This window comes from Lingula anatina, chromosome 8 (genome assembly GCF_051362555.1).
Source record: "Lingula anatina isolate TDL-2025a chromosome 8, LinAna3.0, whole genome shotgun sequence".
Taxonomy (NCBI): Eukaryota; Metazoa; Brachiopoda; class Lingulata; order Lingulida; family Lingulidae; genus Lingula; species Lingula anatina.
Window position 1 is genome coordinate 7,444,570 of NC_141774.1, and position 24,079 is coordinate 7,468,648.

The window sequence follows — 24,079 nt, forward strand, 5'->3', positions numbered from 1 at the left end:
TGACTGTTATGTTAAATGTATGATTTATTACAACATTTTGAATCTGAATTAAGATGAAATGTAAATTTATTTTGAATTTTTTTGATTATTTTTTTTATAAAGAGAAATGAAATGATGAAATAATGCTAGTTTGTATAAAATGATATCAACTGTTTTGTTAATAATATCTTAAACCAAATTATATATATATATATTTGAATTATTTTGTTCTTTAACAGGTTCATGATGGCAGATAAGGCTGGAATAGCTGAAGGTCAAACTTACCAAGGTCAAGGCCACCAAGGTCAATGCTATCAAGGGAAACCTGGCAGTAGTAAAAAGGACAAAATAAAACCCAAAAGTGTAGCAAATGATCAAACCAAAAAACAAACTGATCTCAATTCACCGAGGACTTTGAGTAAACCATCAACAGGGTCTCAGTGAAGCCAGAAATCTAAAGGTCAATGATAAAGGTCAGGGTCAGGTTAAAGGTCAGCAAAAATCTACAGACCCAAATGCTCCTTAAAAGTCAAAAGCACAGTTTAAGACAGATAATTGTGTCAGTTTACTTTTATTGTTTTTAGACCTCTCTTTTTTCTCCCCCTCCTTCCCAAACCCAGCATTTTTTTCTCCTGTAGCTTAATACTCATATTATGTTAGATATTGGTGTACCATCACACGTCACAGTAGGTAAAAAGACTCCTAGCAACCGTTTGAATGAAGCAATGAGGTCAAGAGGCTCAGCGTGCTGCCAAAACTGCTTCCAAGAAGGGCAGGGCAGGTAAGTATTGGATGTAGAGACTTTTTTCTTTAATTTTAAAAGAATCACTTTATATAATTTGATTTATTTATAAAGTGCAACAGCAGGTAAACTTAATTTTTTTATTTAAATTCATTAAAAGTATCTCTTAGACTGCAGTGTAGTAGAAATTAATATAATTAAAAAAATATTTAAATGCAGAAACAAAAGAATTATGAAAATACCAATGTTGATGGTTTAATTCTGTTGAAGGCCAGAAAAAAAGAAGGCAGCATAAAGGAAAGAATTATCCGCGTCCCTGACCATCTCAAGGTTGACGATGCAGCCACACAAAGGAAAGTTGCCAAGAAGTTGAAAAGACAACAGGTGCCCCAAAGGGCCGTCACTGAGAGGAAAGTAGGTCTGTTCAGTCACCTCCAGCAGTTTGAGAGAGATACATCCCTGACTCAGGCTTTACAGTGAGTATAAGCTTGGTTCCAGTGTAGTGACCTGATCAGAGAGGAACCAATTTAGGCTTGAAATCATGCTAACATGTGATGATTTACAAATATATTTATCAGTTTAAGGTGATAGTTTAAAAAAGTCACGATTGAAGAATATTTACTTTGCCATGAAACTAATTCTATTTACAAGACTACTGAGAGACATTTTTTTCCAGAAATACTAATATCTTGCTTGGGTAAATATAATTGATGAATTCGGTACACAGCTTGAATTTTAAGAGTAATATTATTGTTTTTCTAAATTCTGAAAGTATGTTGCTATCCACCCTGCAATCTTAAAGCTGGGCTTACAGTATGCAGAGGGGTAGTGTGTGGGTCCAATGCAAGGTGTATTGCACTGCTTAATGCCTTCAAACAGGTGGGTAACAATTGGGTCTCTCTTGAACAGTGGTTCACTCTTCACTTTTTATTCTTTTGTAATGTAAAACCAATAATTATCACTATTAGAGATATATTTACTAGTATTAGAAAAAGAAATAAAGCAGATTGAAATATAAAATGTCTCTCTGGTGTATTGGTAAGATCCAAGTGAGATTTTTTCTTGATAATATTTTTTTAATATCTCCAAAGCATGCAATGGTTCTCTTCATTTATTGTTTCCATCCCAGGTATACCAAAAGTGAAAAATCATAACACATCCCTTTTTCACATGTATCCGCTAAATAATAATCCAAAAAGATTTCTATGCATGCATTTTGTTTTACAAATTCCACACAGGTTATTAAAAAAGTTCTTATTCTTTTTTTTTTTCAGTTTCTTGGCCCATTGTCGGCCAATTGCTATCAAAGCTCTCAATGGCACAGTTTTTTTTTAACAGCTTTAGCTTAAGCAACCCCACACCCAGGGTCATAAGACCACAAAGCCATTTCTACCTATAATGTATTTCCAAACAACCCCAATTCATGTCTAATTGTGGACATAGTACCAGAAGTCAAATAATCTGGTGGCCCAAATCAGGATTAACTGGTCCAAGTAAGAATTTCATTAATACTGGATATTTAAGCCTGTTAGATTGAACATTGATTTTGACAAATATGATTTTTTAATAAGTTGGTGCTTCTAATAGGTCTATAAAACCGTTTGGAATATTTGTCTTTGACTCTTTAAGTTTGGGTATATTCATCTCTCGTGTAATTCAATGTTTCTAATGTCATTCTTTTGTGATTTATATAGTGTGTAGTAGAAATCTTTTACACAACTTAATTTCGCATAAAAAATGAAACTTTGAGGTAATAAATATGGCAGACGCGATTTTAGGTATGGAATTTAAGAGAAAAATTATAGATTTGAATTTTTTTCCTCAGGCCAAAAGAAATTTGATGGAGGTAATTGAAGATAGTTCTAGCTGGAGAAGCAATCCTCTAACTGCTCTGCAGGAAATCCAAGATGGGGATGTCCTTCTTGTTTTTGGTTGGTAAGTGGTGAAGACTTTTTTAAGCTTTGATTATTTTTTTATACTTTCAGAATAAAATGCTAAGTGGGGGTGTTTATACTAATGGTGATAGTTTTAAAGTGTTTTTATAATTATGAAACAGATTGCTTCTCTTTTCAGCTCTTCTTTGAACCGGGAGATACTCTGCGACGCACACTCTAAAAGAAGACAGTTTCGTGTTTTCGTCGTTGACAGTCGTCCAAAGTTGGATGGGCGAGTGATGCTCTGTCGTCTCGTTAGACATGACATTAAGTGTCCCTACGTTCTCATCAATACAGCTTCTTATGTTATGCAAGAGGTCAGTGTTCCCCAGGATTTGGGCTACAGGGAGTCCAATATGTGAATTTATTATTTGCTCATTCATTTACACTGAGTCCAACCCAAGCATGCCCAACCAACCAACCACCAAATGTTGTAAGTCATCCAGCCGTCTTTGAAAAGATGTGTTGTTTTTGAGGCAGATGGCTGTCCAAATGTCAACTGGACAGCTCTCTGGGAAAACCTTGTTTCAAACAAAACAACACACAATGTTTTAATCAGCACTATGAACAGCATGTTAACCAGAGCAGTGCACAATAGTCAACTAACACAATATCTCAACTAATACAATGCATAATGTCTCATCTAACACGGTATTCTGTGAAAATATCCTTTGTTAAGAGCGCGTCCATGAGAAAGCCAAACAGATCGGTCAGAAGGCGGCAAGGTGGGGGTCAGCAGATTTTAATAATTTTTGGTGTGGTACACCATCAACATGAAAGATATTGTGAGCCACTGGCTTTCTTATTTTGGATCATTAGTTTTAGAGATATGGGGGAAGGTCTTTTATCCGCATTTTTGCCAAAATATAGCATTTTTTAGCTCTTGAAAAGTTATAATTTTAAATATTATTTTAAAAAATCATGAACATCATAAGGAATTATTTAGGTATGCCATATGATGGGTTAAGGAAAGACCTTTAATACGCAGTACAGATTTTTCGAAAGGGCACTGTCATGACCACACAAGGTTGATTCTAATAAGGCATGTTTTCCGTATGCTTGACCCCCTCCCCTTCTTTAAATGCACACATCTTCTTTTTTGCAGGTTGTATCCATATAATTTTGGTATGTGCTGATAGAAAAGGGTTGCAAAATGAATTCCGTGAAATAAAATCTGTGTTAAACCTTGTAAAATTAGAACTATAACAATTTTAAAAAGGGCCTACAAACGAATATTTTTATACTACTGAAATGCTTATCTGTTTCTTCAACTAAATTAATAAGTCAAAACCATGTATAGGTTTGTGAAAAACCTTAAAACAATCATGTTTGCCCTGCAGACAAACTTATGAAGCAAAAATACATTTTTTAAAATTTGTTTATGTTGTAGAAACTAAATGTAAAATAACAATGCTAACTCTGTGACCTATTTTCAACATGGCGGGTACTAGGATTATCACCAGGCGGTGGAAACGCGCTACTTATATGATTAAGACCAGCCTAGCCGTCAGAACCGGATATTGTTTTGTGACCTTGAGGAGCAATTAGGTTTGGTCTTTGCGGCACGCATGAACAGTAGTCGAACTACCACACCTGGGTCTTTTGTTTTTGACAACTGTTCACTCGTCATCGAGGCGCTTGTTCAAGACTACAGGCTGATATGTACTAGTACTACCAGTGGCTTCATTAGTAACGTTCCCACAATACTTAGTTTTCTGTCTGTGCGTACATACCCTGAAAAAAGCCAGCCTCGCTGACGAGAACAATGGACGTTTCTCACCCCTCTCTAGGATTACCCCTGTTATCACCGGAGCAACTGTGGAGCAAAGCACATCGTCTTTACAGTGTTAAAACATAATGCTTTCTTAATTTTATGAATAACACGCACTAGAGATGCTTAGGTACATCTCAGAAGGATTGGTGTGCACCAGAATATCACAAGAAATGACCATAGCAGCTGGTCGTTAGCAGGGGCGGATTGAGGCTCAGATTTTGAAGTTTAAATTGTCGGGTATCTAATTTTGTCTGTCGGAAGACGGTCAAAAATGTAGGATGGATCAACAAAGAGAATTTGGAAGACTGTCAGGAAATATCTCTGGATCCGCCCCTGTTAGAATGTGCATTTTTTTTTTTTTAGCCACTTCAGACTGTTGTCAGGCTTAGGTTCCTCAATATATCCAGCTCATCGATTTAGCTCTGGATGTTTGTTGTAAGTAAGTGATCATATATATACTATATATATAATATATATATATATACTATATATATTAACTAAAAACTCAAACCAGTTTAAATAATAAGTTTGAATATTTTTAAGTAATATAAAGAATATTTAGCAGAATTAAAATATGTTCTGGTATATTTCAATTCATAGAATTTTACTTGATTTCTATTTCATGGTAAATATGTCTGCTGAAGAGAATTAACTGTGTATCTAACTTATCAAGTATATTTGTGCGTTAAATTCTAGGGCTTTGTTACATGTGTTATCATAACACAAACAGTTAAGAGACAGCTTGTAGACAGCTTCATTAGAAATTTCTTCCCCAGAATCAAAGGTATGTAACACACATTCAGTTTCACATTCAGTTTTGGCATTTTAGGGGATGTTACTTGTGCCAGTTTTTTTATATTTTAGTTTCATATGCAGATTTATGTGTGTTTACAATGAAGTTGAAGTTAACCCCTTAGCTTTATGTGACTTTGTAACACACTGTTCTTCAATTTTCAAGACTTACACAGAACACGTGTACAACTAAAAGTACTTTAGTAAAATCAGGAAGACTTTGCGGTCCATTATGTTGTTCATGTTGCTTTGCAAGGGGGTGTGCCAGACAATTAAGCTGATTACAATGACTGAGCCTGAGTGTGATACTCTGCTGAGATAGATTGATCCTGCTACAGTAGTTTCTATTCTGAACACAGTAAGCCTCTGTTGTTGTAAAACATTTATTGATGTTATGTTTATTTTTCAGATTTTACATCCTAGGCCTGGATGTGAACCTTGACCTGGACAATCTTACAGATAATAATAGAAGAGTCACCTGAAATTGCACAGGCAAATTCATCAGATTCAGATGTGAGCACCAACTCTGTCTTTCTATCATGGAATTCTGGATTTCAAATTGGATTTCCATTGGATTGACAAATATTGACAATTGACAGTTCAGTCACACTAAACTATAGTGGCATGTTGCTTCAAGTTACCACACTTTTTCTAAGATTGCTGAATTATCATTACTGTCTAAGGAGACCCTAGATCTCTCAACCAGAAGAAGAAACTTGGGGATCAATCAGTTATAAGATTAAAATCTCTGGAACACTACCCATCACTGTTGTGTTCAGTATATGGAAAAGATGACCGTGATATTGGAACCTTGGAGATTCATAGCTTGATTTCACTCCTGTGAAAAGTAACTGCTTTGTTCTTTTACTGTCCAATTGATAATATGAAAATAAAGTACTCCTCCTGTCATTGTATGTTGCTGACTCTGTTTTAATTTTCCCTTTTACCTTTAGAAAAATCCTTTGTAATTTTTTTTTTTTTATTTTTCTCTATTGCTCCCTGAAAATAAGGTATATACACAATGCTGATGACATTGGATATGCACAGTAATAACTCATTAAATTGGGGGGGGGGGGGTTGAATAATGATTTGAATTTTACATTATCTCAAGTGCAACACTAATTAATCCACTTGAAATGATTTATATTGCATTTTTCAACCATTCTTTTTCCTTTCAAATGATTCATAGGTTTTGTAAATACATGTGATATCTTGATATCTATATTCTTTTTCTATAAAGAAAATTAAAACAGAGTCAGCAACATACAATGTATGCTCAGGATCCCTATACAATATTATGGCTGTCAACCTTGCAAAAAGAGAGATATGAATGCATGAACATTGCTTGGTAGAAAAGTGAGTTTGGGGGGTGGGGTTATAAAAATGGGCGTGGCTCGTTAGTTTGTGGGTTAAACTGAAATTAAGTAACATATACTCAATGGCAAATGGCTGCTTTAAATAGGTAAATTATCAATTTATTTTAAAAAGTCATCAGTTTTGACATATTTGCTAATGAAGTGGCTTTATTGATCGAAGCTGAAAATCAAGCCAAAAATGGCCAAAACATTTAATATTATATTATAATTATATCCAATGATTTTTTTGGGGATTGTTGCCTTCAATGTGAATATCTCCTATGTATGCAACTATATTATGAATTTGGTTGAAATCTGTTGACCCCCACCTTGCCACCCTCTGACTGGTCTTATCATGGACACGCACTTAACCTGTAGTATGTACACTGCTCATCAAACACGACATCTTGGGACAATACAGTAATTATTTTATCTGTTTCAGTAAAGTGTATTATGTCTTTGTTGAGGGGATGGTCATGGTTTGCCTTTGTACATTTAAATGTCTCACCTAGCACACTATACAATGTTTTGTCTCAACCAACGCGGTTCACACTGTCTTCTCAAAGAAATTGACCATATCACATCTAGCACAGTGTGTTTTGTCTGACTTGACAATTCACTTTCAAGTACATATTTTATTTTATGTAATAGACAAAATAACACTATGATTCATTAAATTAATTCCAGGCTACGAAAGTCTTCTTAGGTGCTCACGCTTTGTTAGCTAATGGTTACGTCATGTCCAGAGTGGGGACTTCCAAGATCTCACTCCTGGCTAAGGCGTATGATGTGCCAGTCCTGGTGTGTTGTGAGACCTACAAGTTCTGTGAGAGAGTAAAGACAGCTTATTTTGTTGCTAATGAATTAGGTGAGTTTTTTTTTTCTTGTCGACTTCACAGCAGTGGACTTGAGGGATTATTGCACAATCCCCGCGGTGAATCTATTCAGTGTCTATCAGTGGATGAGGTGGCACGCTTTTAAGTAGGTCGACCATATTAGATCCACGGATCTATTAGTCCACTATTAGTCAATTTGTTCTGAATGTGGCCTCTCTCTCTCTCTCTCTCTCTCATCACGGTGTTTAACGATGCTCAGCAGACTGTAGCATAACCATCAACAGAAGACGAACAAAACAGCCACCAAAAATCAAACATAGTCTGTTTCTTTAAGATAGGCTAGAAATTTAACATACTTTAATCACACTCCAGGAGACCCTGGTGACTTGGTAAAGACTCACAAAAATGAAACCTACTTGGACAACTGGAAACAGTGCAAGAACCTCAGCCTCCTGAAGCTAGTCTATGACGCCACACCAGATTTTTTTTCCATGGTGATTACCTATCTATCCCAATGGGGATTGAGGGAGGGGGTGGGGAGAGGACACAACGAAGCTCATGAATCATATTTTGTAAAAGTGGCATGCTGGAATGTATTTTCCTTGGGTGTGGTGTAGAAGCAGTCGCTGCCCCCTTCAACCCTCTGCCCCCTACATGGTATCTTTTATCCAGATTGGTATCATTTTGATGAAATGACTGTTTAAGAAGATATAGATGATGGTTGATAATAAATTTGTGCCACTTTTTAAGATATTTAATTGGTTTGTATTCTAACAAATGCATTTATGTGCAACAATCATGGAAAAGAAACCTAAAGTGATTGAAGATCCTGTTGTCATTTTCTTACTTCAATCTAAATTTAAAAGTCTTATATCCTTGAACATAAAAAAACACTGATAAGGTATTTTATCCCTTGAGAGGGTAACCAGTGTCTGTTTCAAAAGAGGAAAGAGAGAAAAGGGAAGTTCAAAAGTGAATGAATGTAAAAATTAGTGTCAGACTAACCTGACAAGTACCCTCCACGCTGTTTTTGTTTCTAGGCTGATAACCAGTGTGGCAGAATTAGAGACATTTTCCACATTAACACCCTGTAACTTTTGACCAGATGGAAGAAATTAAAAATGCACGCGTGCAGACAGCATTGTACCTGCTCCGTAGGGGAGTACTACAGGGGATTCCTCAGTTAACTTCAAGCTGAAGTAACAAGCTATTCAGAAGGGGTTAATTTTATCCGTCGCAAAAGAGCAAGTGGTAAGACTCAGAGAAATTAACTGTCTTGATCCTTTTGAAGGGGACTTGCCTTGGGCTTGTTAAGTGGCAGTGGCTGAGCAATTATCCTTGAGATTTCATCACAGGGTTATAGAAAACCATATGATTGTCAATTTGTCTAAAGACATATCTGTGAATATCTTGTGAAAAATGAATCTGTTGCCCCAGTAGATGGCACCGATTACCCATGTTAGATTGTTCAGGTTGATAGTTTTTTTAATATATTTCTGTCGTTTGTCTGTCCGTGTCGTCGCCTTTGCTGTCCAACACATGTCGTTCACCCATAACTGCCAAACCGTATTTTTGTTTTACTTTGAATTTACTGATTGTCTTTGTTTGGTAAAGATGCAGGTTTCTTTCCCAAATGGCATGACCGGTTTTCCTTTTTTTTGCACAAATTTGTCCTGTGGACATTAAGTCCTCAGAATGCCTGTCCTAATTCTGCCAAACGACTGCAAATATAGATTTGATTCAAATATTCATTTTATTTCCAATGACTAAAAATAATATCAGATTTGCACAATTCACTGCGCCTTTTAAAATACTTGATCTCTTCCCGTTACATACATTTATACCTTATTATTTGGTTAGACCGCGCACCAGAAGCCAGTGTGGTATACCCAGCCATAAGATGGATTTTGGCTCGTGCTGCCTTAAGATTTTTTGCACGATCTACGTTAAGTAAAATGTTATATGTTTGACAGGACTTAAATTGCGCATTTTTAAAAGAGGACAGATAACATGTTTCTGAAAACTGGCATCTTCATCACCCTCCGCAACACAAATTCTTTACATACGTTGTTTCATTTAATCGGAAATGAAAAGAATTTTAGCTAAATTGGTAAAATTGTCAAGGATACAAGGGATATATATGGATATATATTATAAGAAGTACTACTGAGTATGAAAATAGCATCGCATTTATATATACGTTGCCTAAATTATTATGGAATTATTAACTTTGAAAAGTCTTTGATTCGGTAATGTGACGTTTTCTTTACCAAAGTCTCCTTGCTTTAATTTCGCACCAGATACTACCAATTTATATTTAAAACATGATACTATTACATTGAGGATAATCAAGGGTGTTGCCTTTCATTGATATTAAGACCGGGTTGAGGGAACGGTCAGGTATACCCAATTAAATAAGTACGTCCACAACGTCAAAAATAACTTGACGTTATTGGAGGATTTTTTCTTTCTTTCCTTCTGTTATGATGCTTCTAAACTCGATAATACAAGTTCGGGATCCAGAGAAGTAACGTAAAGGACACAAAACTTAACATCATTGTTTCAGAAAACGTCCGGGTTTTAATCTGCTTCTCCCCACAAGTTATCGTATTATTTATTTATTGTTCCAAATCATTGGATAACCTGTTATTTTCTTTGCAATAAAAACACCAGTACAAATTACATCTGATCTCTGCTTCTCTAGGCGCGTATAGTTAGGGGAAGAGATTAGGAAACAAACACGCCAATGACACAAGCAAATTAAGTACCCAAGGCACTTGAAGGGCGCTTCCCCTGCTACTAACAAACGTGCCGTTTCCAGATGTAGAAGTAGCCGTCAATTCTGCGTCAGAGACGTTCCCGAATGCGCGATTAGACACGACGCTTGCATCAAACGGTTTGTTGCCAATGGACAGTTGGCTGCCAATGTCTTCGATGTAAGCCGCGACTCGATCTTCAAACCGTTCAAACCAACGCAGGCCGTCAGGGATGCGGGGAACAGGTTTCGCCAGTTTAAATGGTACACGAACAAGGGTGTAGTCTCCATGGAACGACGGGTTGCCGCATCCTGTTGGTAGGCCTAAGGCATAACCATACGTCCATTCGTGTAAGGGGTCGATGTAAAGCGAGGACTGGGTCGTGAATAATCTGATCGAGATGCAGTCATTGAACAAGACAACCCAGTCTTGCCAGCTTTGTTTTGGGGTAAGTTTCAGGGTCATAATGAACTGCATGTTGACGAGGCCGGTCAGGGGTAACAAACATCCCGGGTCATTCTCTTGGCATGAATGCTTTTGACACGATTTCTAAAAACAAATTAAAAAAATGTGAATCAAAGAGACAACGTCAGCAGTTTAAAAACAAACAATAAAAATGCATGGGTAGGTCTAACGACACACTATTTTGTATAAATAGTCTTTCTACAGTAATAATTATTCGCTATTTTGAAGAGACCGTTTAATTTCGCTTATAGGCCTACACCTGTATCTTCCTCGCCTTCTGATTTGTGCTCCTCGTTTTTTGTTACCCGTTCTACTCTTTTTAAGATTTTTTTACTTAACTGCTGTCCATCAGAAAAGCGAAATCAAATCAATTTTAGGGAGGCAGTAGCTATCTACGCTGTCAAAAGCATCGCAGGGAAATCGTATGCGATTTCATCGTACCGCTCCCGTGCCAAATGTAATTTAGGTTTCTGTCAGGAAGCGGTAAAATTATTGTTTTTATTATTATTTTTTTATTGTTGTATTTTGGTCATTCATTACATTAATCTATGAAAATATTTAAAGCATTTATTGTCCAAAAATCGTTGATAAAATTATTTTGTTTGGTGACTTACTTAACCTAAGCTAAAATCAGGCAGCATAATGCCTGCGACTTACTAAGACCGGGCTCAGACAAACCCATCGTACTAGCTGGATCGATCCAAATCTGCTGCAGATTTTCACTAAACTGCATTTATTGTAATCAGCTTAATTATCTGACATGCCTCCGAGCGCCAGGCGCCGCTGCCGAAAGTTAATTAGCACCAAGATTTCCAAACACCTTTATTCCCACTGCCTATGTCCTCCCTTAGTCTACCCACCACCAGTCCTGTTTATACCCTTCTCTCCATTAAAATATTGCCTATTAATTACAAACTTCAGGTCTTATCAACTCCCACGAGACATCCTAAAGGCAAGCCAGTGGGTCCCTTACAGCACGAAAGGGCCGCCTGACCCACTGAAGACATGGGTCTCATCTGCATCCAAAGGACGTTTGCGATCGAACGGCATACATTTAAAGCATAGGCCTACATTGTGCGATAGACCTTTATGTTGGTTAAAAAAATCTAGGCAGTTTTTGCGGTTTTTTCCTTACATCACAATGGCCACATTCATAATGGATGATCCGAGTACTTACTGATCCGCCGACTAAACACAGCCGACCCCACTTTAAAGGCGATGCCGCTGATTCCCGATGGTCACCCAGCCTCCACACGCGCCATTAAACAGATTAAATCTCGGCTCCGAGCTTTAATTGCTCGGCCCCTGCATCGACTGAGAGTGTGGAGGCGGGGAGACTACCATGGAATTAGCGGCATCGCTTTTGAAGAGGGGTCGGCCATATTTAAAACGCGTTTAATGACTGTAATTCTGTATTGAAATTTCCATGAAAATTCAATATTTGCTTTGTTAAGGGATAGATTTTATAGATTATATATAGATTATATAGATCTATTATATTTAATAGAAAGTGTTAAGGAATAGATAACAACTTTTCTATGAAATAACAATAAATACAATGTAGACAACACATGAAAATACAGCAAATTCTATTTAACCACCAAAACGGTTATCGCAATTATTCTGAAACCTGTGCTTGCCGTCGGACCACTTGGACCTGTATGCATGGTTACCTTTCTTAATAGATAATTTTGTTTCTAAAAAATCACACTTTAAAGAAAAAAAAATGTAATCGACTAACTTTGAATGCCGAAAGTAATTCATTAAAATTGAAAAGTATGTGAAAATCGCCGTTTACTCCAGAAAAATTGGTTTTAAGGCAATTTTTTTCCTTTCTCTGCCAAATAAAGAGTTGTTATCCCTTTTAACAACTTGGGTATATTAAAACATTATTTCAAACGTTCCATGCTTACGTCGTGCATATTTTCTTGACATTGCATTTCTTTCTGGAAGTCTATGACAGCGGAGAAACCAAGTGAATCGAATATCTTGAGATCACTTGCCTCTGAAAGAAGAACATACTGTTAGTGCTCATTTCCAATGAAACTATCAGTCTACGGAAATCGATGCAACTTCGCAGGGACTCTCACTGAATGCAACGAAATTTTAAGATTTACACTCCTCCTGTTGCTTCTGACGTACTAGTATAATCACCAATTTTTCTGTATAATACTCAGGAAGAGGCGTGTGATCTCTAAACTGATTGCATTCATCGAGAATCCCTGCGTAGTTGGATCGATCTAGGTAGACTGACACTTTCAATATGAACGAGCCTTCAGATACTCACAAAGACTCAGATATGCTTCTTCTACGGATCTCCAAACAACAAAACAATGTTTTATGAAGGCAACGTTTCGTACTTCTTTAATTATAATAAAAACAGAAAAAAAATCATAAACGCGAATTTAGTCTCCCTTTCCCTTTAAGTAGACTTAAAATACACAGGTAAAAAATTGTTATTGATTTTACGACTAAATGGATCATTTCATGCAGTTTCAAGAGCATTTTTATAATTTTAGACACACCAAAATTCTAACATAAAACAAATATTTACCCCAACCCCCACCCCGTTGAAAGTTAAGGCAAATTGTGTATCTTTAACGACATACCGTGTTCATCGCATTCTTGAATTTCTACCCCTATCGCAATGGACGCTTGACACAGCCAACAGAAAACGTTTCTTCCAAAACCGTATCCCAAAAGAGTCTGGTAATATGTTATGGACACAGGCTTCGTCTGGCAAAGAGTGACTAGGTCTTGTTCAGCGTAAAAACTACATCGGTTGTCTTCTAGGCCTCTCACGGGGTCGTGACTCCCCCCTGGACCGATGCAAGGACGCCCTGGATAACGCTCCGGGGGTTCAAATAGCACCATACAATCGGGCAACGAGACTACCTTTTCCAGAATTCCCGACGAAGTTGTTGCATTCACAAACGTTTCGAATTGGGTTTCCTCGCAGACTATTTTCGGCGTCCATGCTTGGAAATTCACGACGCCATGACAGGCGGCACAATAGATATTCTTAAAAGTGATATTGTGCTCTTTTGACGAGACAGGTAGAAGAACATCCATTTTGCTAGAGAGGCCGTTAAACTCACACTTCGCCCTAACCGCTGCGTCGGCCCATTGCTGCGGACATGACTTAACGACCCAGTAGTACTTGCTGTGAACGTCCAAAATGTCTCTAGTGCCCTGTAACCAACACTCCGTGTGATTTGGCTCAATCGAAACCACTGTTGGCTTAATGTCTCTGCAGTAACGATCGAGTGGCCAGCAACAATCACCAAAAATGGAACAAACGTCGTCACAGTAGCACGTCACCCGTACAACGCCATAGGACACGACACTGTGCGTTGTACTGCCCTGCCTAAGGACGCAAAATGGTCGATTGACGGGGTAAGTGAACTGCAGCAATTTAGCCAGCGGGCTTACTGTTGTTGATAAATCGACTGGATACAATGGCGATGAAACATCTGAACGATTCTCAACCCCTATCCCACTGACAGATTCTGATGATGATGTGCTGTTGTGCAAGGGGATGGTTCCAGGCAAAGTGAAGGTTTCATTTATTCCTCGAAATCCCTTCTTGCTTTCTGCGTTGTTCCTCCGAAAACGTTTTTTCACGTTTGACTTCTCGCTTTCGTTAGAGATATGTTTCTTTTCAACAGTTTCTGACATACTTTTCTGCAAATCTGTATCAGGTAAAAGTTTCTTATCTTCACCCAAAATTGCCAGTGAAATACATTTTGCTCTTTGATTCATCAAGTTAGGTCGGAAAACATACTGGTTCCAGGTAATAAAGAAAATAACTAAAGTAACTATTGGGAAGTTCATGTTGAGCATTTTGTCTGCCTTTCTGACAGATCCCAGAATGAGCTGCGTTTGGCTCTCTCACTCTCTACACACACACACACACACACACACACACATATATATATATACCATACAGCCATCTCAAGGACATATCTCAGGTACCGCCTTGTAATTCTTTTAGCACAGTGCGCCCCTGGTCTCTCTAACACGTGAAAAAAGTAGCTTCAGTCAATCAGGAGTTTTTTCCAGACAGGGCTTCTAACAGTAAGTAGACGTTGAACCCTAGATCACAGCATTTAATGCCACAGCATTGCGTTAAATGTTAACAAGACAATGACAGCATTGATTTTTAAATTCATTTCAAATGTGCACGTTTTGATTGGTCTGTTTATGGAATTACCATTGCCTGCTCTCTGTCTTTTTAATTGTGAAGATGCTTCAATACTGACGAGTATATTTTTCACTAGTCAATCATACAGAGCAAAATTTCTGATATCTAGAACACTACCATTCCTATAGGCGTATCAAGGACAGGGCTAATAAACAGATTAGGCCTTTCCTAACTCGAGCTTCAGATTTGTGAGTACAAATGCTCAAATTAACAAATCCAGCCACGGTTAAAAGGGATAAGAACTTTCGTTTTAGCCCAAAATGAACTTTCCTGGAGTAAACAACAATTTCCCATACTAACCAATGGTTAATGGATCCATTTTTACATCCAAATTAAGTCCCTGTTTTTTTTTCTAAATTTTTTTTTATTTATTTATTTATTTATTTTTTATAATCTCTTAAGAGATTATAGCAGAGTACAGCCATCGGTGGAGGTCATGTGGTCTAAAGACAAGCTCAGATATTAGAATAATGGCTATAACTGCTGTTTTTGTGGTAAAATAGAATATATTACATTTTGTGAGTTGTTTACAATGTTTTTATTGTGACATATAGATTTCATACGAAGAGTTATTAGCAATTTAACTATCCGACGTAAAAACAGTTGCCATTAGCACGTTTGGTGAGTTCCGTATGAACTAGAGATTGCCGAAAACGTACTGCTGCCATACAAAAAATAACCTATAGTTGGCCTATGAACACAGCTACAGACCCGGATGGAAGCTGGCCAAATTGTTTGTGCAATGAAACTAAGATTGTTGCCAGTAGTTCTATACTGGGATGTTTAATTAATGGTCGGAGTCTTAAATTCATGCATTTATGCTCCCGAATCTAAGGCTCTTGCCAGAAAACGGTGATTATCCTTTATGAGACCTAAAAGCCCACATAACATTCTAAAGAGCCATGGGGAAGACAAATATATCAACCTTGATCCCACCTTCGATAAGTAAGGTTTAATAATGATAAAATAATAATCCCTCAACGTGCAGTGACAAAAATGCCAGTTTCACTTATTAAATATTTTTTGAAAAAATTACGAAATAAATGAAAACTTTTCCCTGTTTGTTAGGGCAGCAACAATAGTTATGACTATGAGCAACAGGCAGTCGGGCGTCTTGGTTTTAAAACACCATTGCTCGAATTTGATCTGTTGACTATAGCCACCATACCAAGCAATTTGCACTTTAAACTTTTAATTGATCGTTAGTTCCCACTATCTCTGTTTATAAGCTTAGGTTTTACTTTTTTAACATTAAAAACAGGCCGTGAAAATTCGTCTTAATCTTTCGGACACCACATAGTTTTAAACACTGCAACACCGTGTACCTAGATAAATTTTTATCAGGAAAATATTTTTCCCCGCCAAAAATGCCCTTTTTTCTAACCCCGCGAACCCCCTGGCAACGGGTCTGGTAATGGATACCCGTTATTGAATGTTATATTCTTATCTAAAAAGTTTTGCGGGCCCTTAAGCGGTCCCCGAACCCCACGCCACGGGGCGAGGGTCAGCTTCGCATCCTCGGACCCCCCCCCTTTCAAATAGTCCTGGATCCGCCCCTGTCATAGCGTTTGAGGAATTGCTATTGTTGTGCACCTGATAAGGGTTGCGCCGTTCTATCCTTATACGCGACACTCTCCTTGTCTAATTATTTCATCTAGTTGTGTGAAGTTGGGTATTGGTGATTTGGGATTTTCAGTGTGGGCAAATTGCATCATGTTGCTTGTCAGCAGTGAAAGGATGGAAAGGGATGCTTTATCAAATAATCTCGAATGATCAAACAATTTCGAATGACAAATCGGTGAAGCTAAAGACTATTATTAAGTGGCGCAAGAGATACTTAAGAAATCGTCAACAGCAGCATCGGATTCCTGCATGCAGCGCAAAACTTCATTATGCGCAAAGAAAAGATCCATCCACTTGTTATAATTCAACAACACTCCCCTCTGTTTGCTTCAGATTTGTCCGTTTTCCAATTCTAAGACACAATAGAATACATCATAGGCATATCGCGTTTGCAACCGTAGACGCAGAGAGTCATCAATTATCATTTAAATACCACTGATCAAAACTCTGAAAGAAGGAAACGATAAAAAAGAAGCTGTGGCACACATGGAATATGCGCGTATTTCTATGTTCACTGTCAATGGATGAATCGACAGATGGAATGATGTACTGAAAGGCGACCCACGGGATTTCAGCATTTTTGGAATGTCCCCATCTGGTGTCCGGCAAGTAAATTGTCTGTGGACCCTTTGCAACTGCGTTCCCCCCATTTAAAAAGAATGCCAGTCATTCTAACCAGCAGACAAGTGCAGCAAGGTGACGGTTCACAAAATTTGACCTTACTGGGCTAAAATACTTGCCTGAGGACCCTTATAACTTCGTCCAAATGATATGCCCAAAAATCGTATTTCAAGGGATATATGCCTGATTCTCGTTTTTTTTTTTCAGTTTTCAAAGCATATTTTCAGCAGCAAATATGCAAATCATTTATATGATTATTTTCTCCTCATCTACTTATATATTTGCAACATTCATATATAATCATTTTGTTGATAATAATAATAATAATAATAATAATAATAATATTAATAATAATAACCTTTATTTGTTCTAGCCCACTATTACAAAGGCTATGACCAAACAATAACGTAGTACCATATTGAGATAGGTTAATGCTTAATGTGTATGCTGAAATGTAAATTATGCTATACACCCATTATCAGAGGTGAACATTATACTATTTGATACATTTCTATATTTTCATATACATTACTGACCTTAAAATATCATACATATTTCTCTCATTTATTAGGTGGTGATGGCTTGTAGAGAATACCAGATCTTTCTTGGTTACTTATTGTTATGTATCTAGCTAGATTTTGTATTGTGTCATGATTTCGGTATTGCATTAACGATTTGAATTGTTCAGTGTGGTTTGTGTTTTGGACTAATTGTTGGTTTAGATTCACTCTTTTTTTTTACATATTGGGGGCATAGCATCAGGTAGTGTATTTCATTCTCTACTCCTTGTCTGTAAAGTCTACATGGTCTCTTTTAAGCTGGAAGAGAGTTGGGTTTTCGAAGTCTGCCACTCTGTATTTCTAGATCATGGGTTCCGGTTCTAAATTTTGCGAGGTTCTGGAGTTCCTTTTTTGTTAGGGGAGCATTTAAATATTTTTACGCTTCATAAGATGATTTGTATAGCTTATATATTCTCAGTAGTCCATTTCTCTGTCTAGTTTCTTAAAAAATAGCATTTTGTAGTGGTCGCCGAAAGCTTTGCTCATTTCATTTTTATCTTTCTGGAGGCTGCACCTGTTTGGGGAGATTGGTAGACTGTGTCATTTGTTTTTACTTCAAGGGCTTCACTTGATATACCTTTTTCTAAAGTGGTCTATCTGGTACTTCTGTAAATCGTTTAAGAATGCTGCTGTTTGTTTAAGTTCACTTTGTGTAAGTGGATTTCTGCCAAGTTCTGCTTTGGCTGCTATGTTACTGCTGTTTTGTTGAATTTCCAGGAGTGATTTGCAGAATTTGTTGTGGACATGTTCAAAATGGAATGTGTGAATATATTTGATAGAGTTAAGGTTTTTAGCAATGAGAGTAGGTCCCCAAATTTTGCAGCCGTATAGAAGGATGGGTTTGTTTAATGTGTCGAACAGTTTCTCTTTAAGGTGAATAAGACTTTTTGCAGTCGAAAATAGTGTTTGTTAAATATGACCCTTCATAAGACATTCAATTAAAAATACAGCCGGCCTTGTTTGCACTGTCCCCCCTTTTTTGCAACCCAACTAAAAATTTTAACCTTTTTAAACTTCATGCTCATGCACTGGTGATTTGTGAAATTTGTGCAGCGTTGATCAAGAGATGTTAATGGTTGAGGATTAAAACGTTTTTCAGCCTGCTAGTTGTCTCAAGTTTCTATCCTTTGCTCAAAAAAATAAAACATGTGTGTCACCCTTCTAAATAATAACAGTCAACTTTTAGATGTCGTAAAAAACAGACGGCGGATAAATCACAAACTCTGTCCATATCCGTTAAGGTCTACAAACCAGGGAACAAAATTGAAAAATGTACAACAAAATTAGAATCTTTTAAAACATATTTACCGGGGAACAGAGGTGGTGGTCTTGCTTATTATATACTCATAATATATCATAACAATTTATCAACAAACATTCCAGTTTTTGATATATTGGATCATATAAGGAAATGATTTATTCCAACTTGTTGACAAATAACTTTAGGCTACTGGCAGGTCCGGGTAGGCCACTACATCCTAGGGAACACACCTCCACAGGGCATGCTTTCCCAGGAACGGAGGTCTGTAAGTTTCTCGGGTACATGCAGGTATAGATTTTATGACTGGAATATCTGGGGTGTGTGAAACATATGTCACAGAGTTTTGGGACAGTGCTGGTGGGGTGGGGTGCGTTTGTCATGTTCTGTCAGTTTTCGAGGAGATTTGCATATTAGTAACTGTGTCTACCGATTACTGAGACCATGCTGCGACCTACAGATATGGTAATACGACACTAGATGGTTGCATATGCAGATATGGGCGAGGAACAAATCAAGATAGCCAGACGTTTGGGTGTGGACAGGAAAACTGTGAATAGAATCTTGAGGAGAAGGGTTGTGACAGGAAATGTGACACCTGTTAAATCTAAAGGTAGACCGCGAAGTGGAAACACCAAAAGTAATCGTGTCATCATCAACCTGGCTAGAAGAGAGCGGGCCAAAACTGTCAAAGCCATTGCCTTGGAGCTACAGGCCCAACGTTTGGCTCGATTGTCTCGCCGGACGGTAAACCGCAGGCTGTTGGAACACCCCTATCCTTCAAGAAGAATGTCGGTACGGTCCAACATGGAAATCACATGATGTTTGCTGATGAGTCCCGTTTTCTGTTGTATCAAACAGATGGAAGAATGAGAGTCCGCATACTCGTTGGAGAATGGCTGTTGACTGCAAATACCCAAGAAACATGTTTGTGGTGCCATTTGCAGCAACGGCATTTGCCCATTGCTCCTCTGGATGAAAACCTTAACGCTGCCAGATACAGGGACATTCTCTAACAGAACTTGGAGCCATTCGCAAGAGGGCTATACAGAGACGATTTTAGATTGCAACATGATAACGCAAGTCCCCATGCAGCCCGCTAAATTAACGACTATATCCGCCAAAACAACATTCAGCTGAAGTCACAGACAGCAAGCCCCGCACGAAAATGCAGTAGTATCGAATTAGCAAAGAAGCATTAACGCAGTAGTGGTGTAGGGCATATTTGCAGTAGAAATACAGTATACCCTACTGCAATTCTACTTCAAAAATTGCATAGGGTTGTACAGAGGAGGAGCATTAATGCAGTAGATTAGCAGCATGATAGAAGCATGTTTCAAATATGCTAATTAGCTCCCAATGCGTAGTAGATTTGAGGCATATTTGCAGTATGATTGCAGTAGTCTACTGCGCTGGAGCATCTACTGCGTTTTCGTGCGGGGCAGCCCAGATGCATACCCGATTCAGCACAAGTGGGACGAACTTGGTTTTGCTAACGCTAGTTCACAGTATGCCACGCCATCTGGCGGCCATAATCCAAGCTGGCGGTGGAGTATTCCCGCTACTGAGATTAATAATGAAGTCTGAAAGGTTTTTATTAGAATCTCCCCAAATTTCATATTAATTGTCAATCACAATACAAATTTATGTTTAATTTTTCACTTGTACCTTTTGTATAAAAAAATACTCATTTCGGGGGCATGAGGAAAAAAAAAACTTAATAAATAAACACTTTTCTTAGATTGGCAATTTTTTGTTTCTCTTTCACTTTGTGTATCCTCCAGCTTCAAATATTTAGCAATATGATTGCTTTAGTCTACTGCGCTGGAGCATTTACTGCGTTTTCGTGCAGGTAATCTCTTATATGATAAAATAACTATCAGTTAATATTTAATATATTTCTAGCCCAGGTTGGCCAGTTTCAGTCTCTTAGGGAAATGCTCTCAAAGCTCGCAAGTGGACAGAAAAATAAAAAAATTCAGTTTATTTTTTTAGTGTCTTATGCAGTACTAGCCTATTACAGCAACATAGTAGTGGAAGGGCTTTAAAGCTATCAAATGGAAAAATAAAATTAATATAATCCTATGGAATAGTGCAACATTAAAAAAAGTTTCTTATTCTTTTCTTCAGTTTCTTGGCCCAGTGTCGGCCAATTTCAGTCAGTATGGGGAATGCTATCAAAGCACTCAAGTGGCACATCAACCATACGCCAAGTGAGATGCCAGACCCGGAGGTGAGTTTTTTTTTTTTTTTTTTTTTTTTTCTTTCTTTTTTTATCTAAACAGTTTTAGCTAAAGCAACCCCGCATCCAGGGTCTTAAGACCACCAAGCCATTTCTACCTATAATTTATTTCCAAACAACCCAAATTCATGTCTGATGGTGGTTATATAAAAGTTTTATATGTTTGCATGGCTGCCAGGTAAAAAACTTCTAGCTTACTGGCCATTCAGAGTACCAGAAGTCATATAATCTGCTGGCCCAAATCTGGATTCACTGGTCCAGATAAGAATTTCAATAAGACTGGATATTTATGCCTGTTACATTAAAACTTGATTTTGACAAATATGACTTTTAAATAAGTTGATGTCTCTTATAGGTCTATAAAACCGTTTGGCATATTTGTCTTTGAGTCTTTAAGCTTGGGCAATTCATCTCTGCAAATGTGAGGAAAATTAAAGATTTGGATTTTTTCCCAAAAGAAATGTGAAGGAATTAATTGACGATTTCTTGCAAGAGAAGATACTTTTAGCTGGAGAAGCCATCTCTCTTACTGCTCTGCAGAAAATCCAAGATGGGGATGTCCTTCTAGTATTTGGTTGGTGACTGTTGAACACTTTTTTTAGGTTATTTAGGTTATTTTTTAGTTTTTTTTTTCACTTTTTGAACAAACTTTTCTAAGTTGGGACAGTTATACTTATGGTGACAGTTTTAATTATTTTCCAAATAGTGAAGCATATTCAGTTGAAAGATGTATGCTAAACATTTGCTTCTCTTTTAAGCTCTTCTTTGATCCGGAAGATACTCTGCGATGCACACTGCAAAGGAAGACAGTTTCGTGTTATCGTCGTTGATGGTCGTCCAAAGTTAGAAGTGCGAGAGGTGCTCCGTCGCTTTGTTCCTACGTGTTCCTACGTTCTCGTCAATACAGCTTCTTACATTATGCAAGAGGCCAGTGAGAGGGGTGTTTCCAGGATTTGGGGTACGGGGAGTCCAAAATGTGGATCATTCTGTAATTTTCTCAATGATTTGTAGGGAGGCCAATCTAAGCTTGCCTTACCAATCAACCCCGAAATTCTGTAACCTGTCCAGCCAACTTTGAAAAGATAGGCTGTGGCAGATGGCTGTCTAAATGTCAACTGGAAAGCTCTCTTGGAAAAACCTTGTTTTAAACAAAAAATATACAGTGTTTCAATCAGTAATATGCACAACATGTTAGCTTCAGCAATGCACATTGGGTCAACCAACACAATATCTCATCTTATAAAATGCACAATTAGTCAACCAACACAAAATGTAAACCAAAACAATACCTCAACTAACACAATGCACAATGTCTCCTTTAACACAGTGTTCTGTTCTTGGTAGAGGCAAGTGAACTTTGTTTAAGCCTGTGCTATGTACACTGGCTCATCAAACACTGCTCACGACATTTTGGGACAATACAGAAATTATTTTATCTGTTTCAGTAAAATGTATTATGCCTTTGTTGAGAAATGATCATGGTTGTACATTTAAATGCCTCACCTGACACAATATACAATGTTTTGTCTCAACCAACACGGTTCACACAGTCTCCTCAACGAAAATGATCATATTTCATATAGCACTGTGTTTTGTCTGACTTGACAATTCACTTTGAAGTACATATTTTATTTTATGTAATAGACAAAATAACACTATGATTTATTAAATTAATTCCAGGCTACGAAAGTCTTCTTAGGTGCTCACGCTTTGTTAGCCAAAGGTTACGTCATGGCCAGAGTGGGGACTTCCAAGATCTCACCCCTGGCTAAGGCGTTTAATGTGCTGGTCCTGTTATGTTGTGAGACCTACAAGTTCTGTGAGAGAGTAAAGACAGATTCGTTTGTTGCTAATGAATTAGGTGAGTTTTTTTTTTTCTTTGTCATTTTCTTTGCAATAAAAACACCAGTACAAATTACGTCTGATCCCTGCTTCTCTTAGCGCGTATAGTTAGAGAAAAAGTTTAAAAAACAAACATGCCAATGCCACAACCAAATTAAGTACCCAAGGCACTTGACGGGCGCATCCCCTGCTACTTCTGCCTTTTCCAGAAGTATAAGTAGCCGCCAATGCTGCGTCGGAGACGTTCCCCGATGTGCGATTAAACACGACGCTTGCATCAAAAAGTATGTTGCCAATGGACAGCTGGCTGTCAATGTCTTGAATATAAGCCGCGACTCGATCTTCAAATCGTTCGAACCAACGCAGGCCGTCAGGGATGCGGGGGACAGGTTTCGCCAGTTTAACTGGTACACGAACAAGGGTGTATTCTCCATGGAACGACGGGGTGCCGCATCCTTGTTTTAAGGCATCACTATACATCCCTTCGTGTAAGGGGTCGATGTAAAGCGAGGACTGGGTCGTGAATAAACTGATCGAGATGCATGCTTCAAACAAGACAACCAAGTCTTGCCAGCTTTGTTTTGGGGTAAGTTTCAGGGTAAGAATGAACTGCATGTTGACAAAGCCGGTCAAGGGTAAGAAACATCCCGGGTCATTCTCTTGGCATGAATGCTGTTGGCACGATTTCTAAAGACAAAAGTAAAAAATATGAATCAAAGAAATATCGTCAGCAATTAAAAAAACAAACAATATAAATGCATTTTTTCCCGTTCTGATCTTTGAAAGACTTTTTTTATTGATGGCCATCAGAAAAGCGAAAACAAATCAAATTTAAAGGAGCCCGTAGCTATTTACGCTGTCAAAAGCATCTCACGGAAAACCGTATGCGATCTCATCGTACAGCGCCCGTGCCAAATATAATCTAGGTTTTTGTCAGGAAGCGGTAAAATTATTATTTTTTATTTGTTTTAGTCATTTATGACATTCATCTATGAAAATATTTAAAGCATTAATTGTCCAAAAATTGTCGATTAAATCCATTTGTTTGGCGACTTAATAAACCCATGCTAAAATCATGCAGAAGGATGCCTGCGAC

At 37.7% G+C, this 24,079-nt stretch overlaps 1 protein-coding gene and 1 long non-coding RNA gene across 2 annotated transcripts; both read left to right on the plus strand.

The window, feature by feature from the left end:
• The first annotated feature begins 225 nt into the window (after positions 1-225).
• On the plus strand, positions 226-8,029 carry LOC106172507 (translation initiation factor eIF2B subunit delta-like). The gene is made up of 6 exons (XM_086994152.1): positions 226-342; positions 941-1,135; positions 2,547-2,656; positions 2,795-2,972; positions 7,264-7,444; positions 7,785-8,029. The coding sequence occupies exons 1-6, from the start codon at positions 226-228 to the stop codon at positions 8,027-8,029; spliced, it is 1,026 nt and encodes a 341-aa protein (XP_086850278.1).
• Positions 3,925-6,135, plus strand: LOC106162642 (uncharacterized). The gene is made up of 2 exons (XR_015335700.1): positions 3,925-5,213; positions 5,631-6,135. It is a non-coding gene; the product is annotated as an uncharacterized LOC106162642 (long non-coding RNA).
• Positions 8,030-24,079: the final 16,050 nt, after the last annotated feature.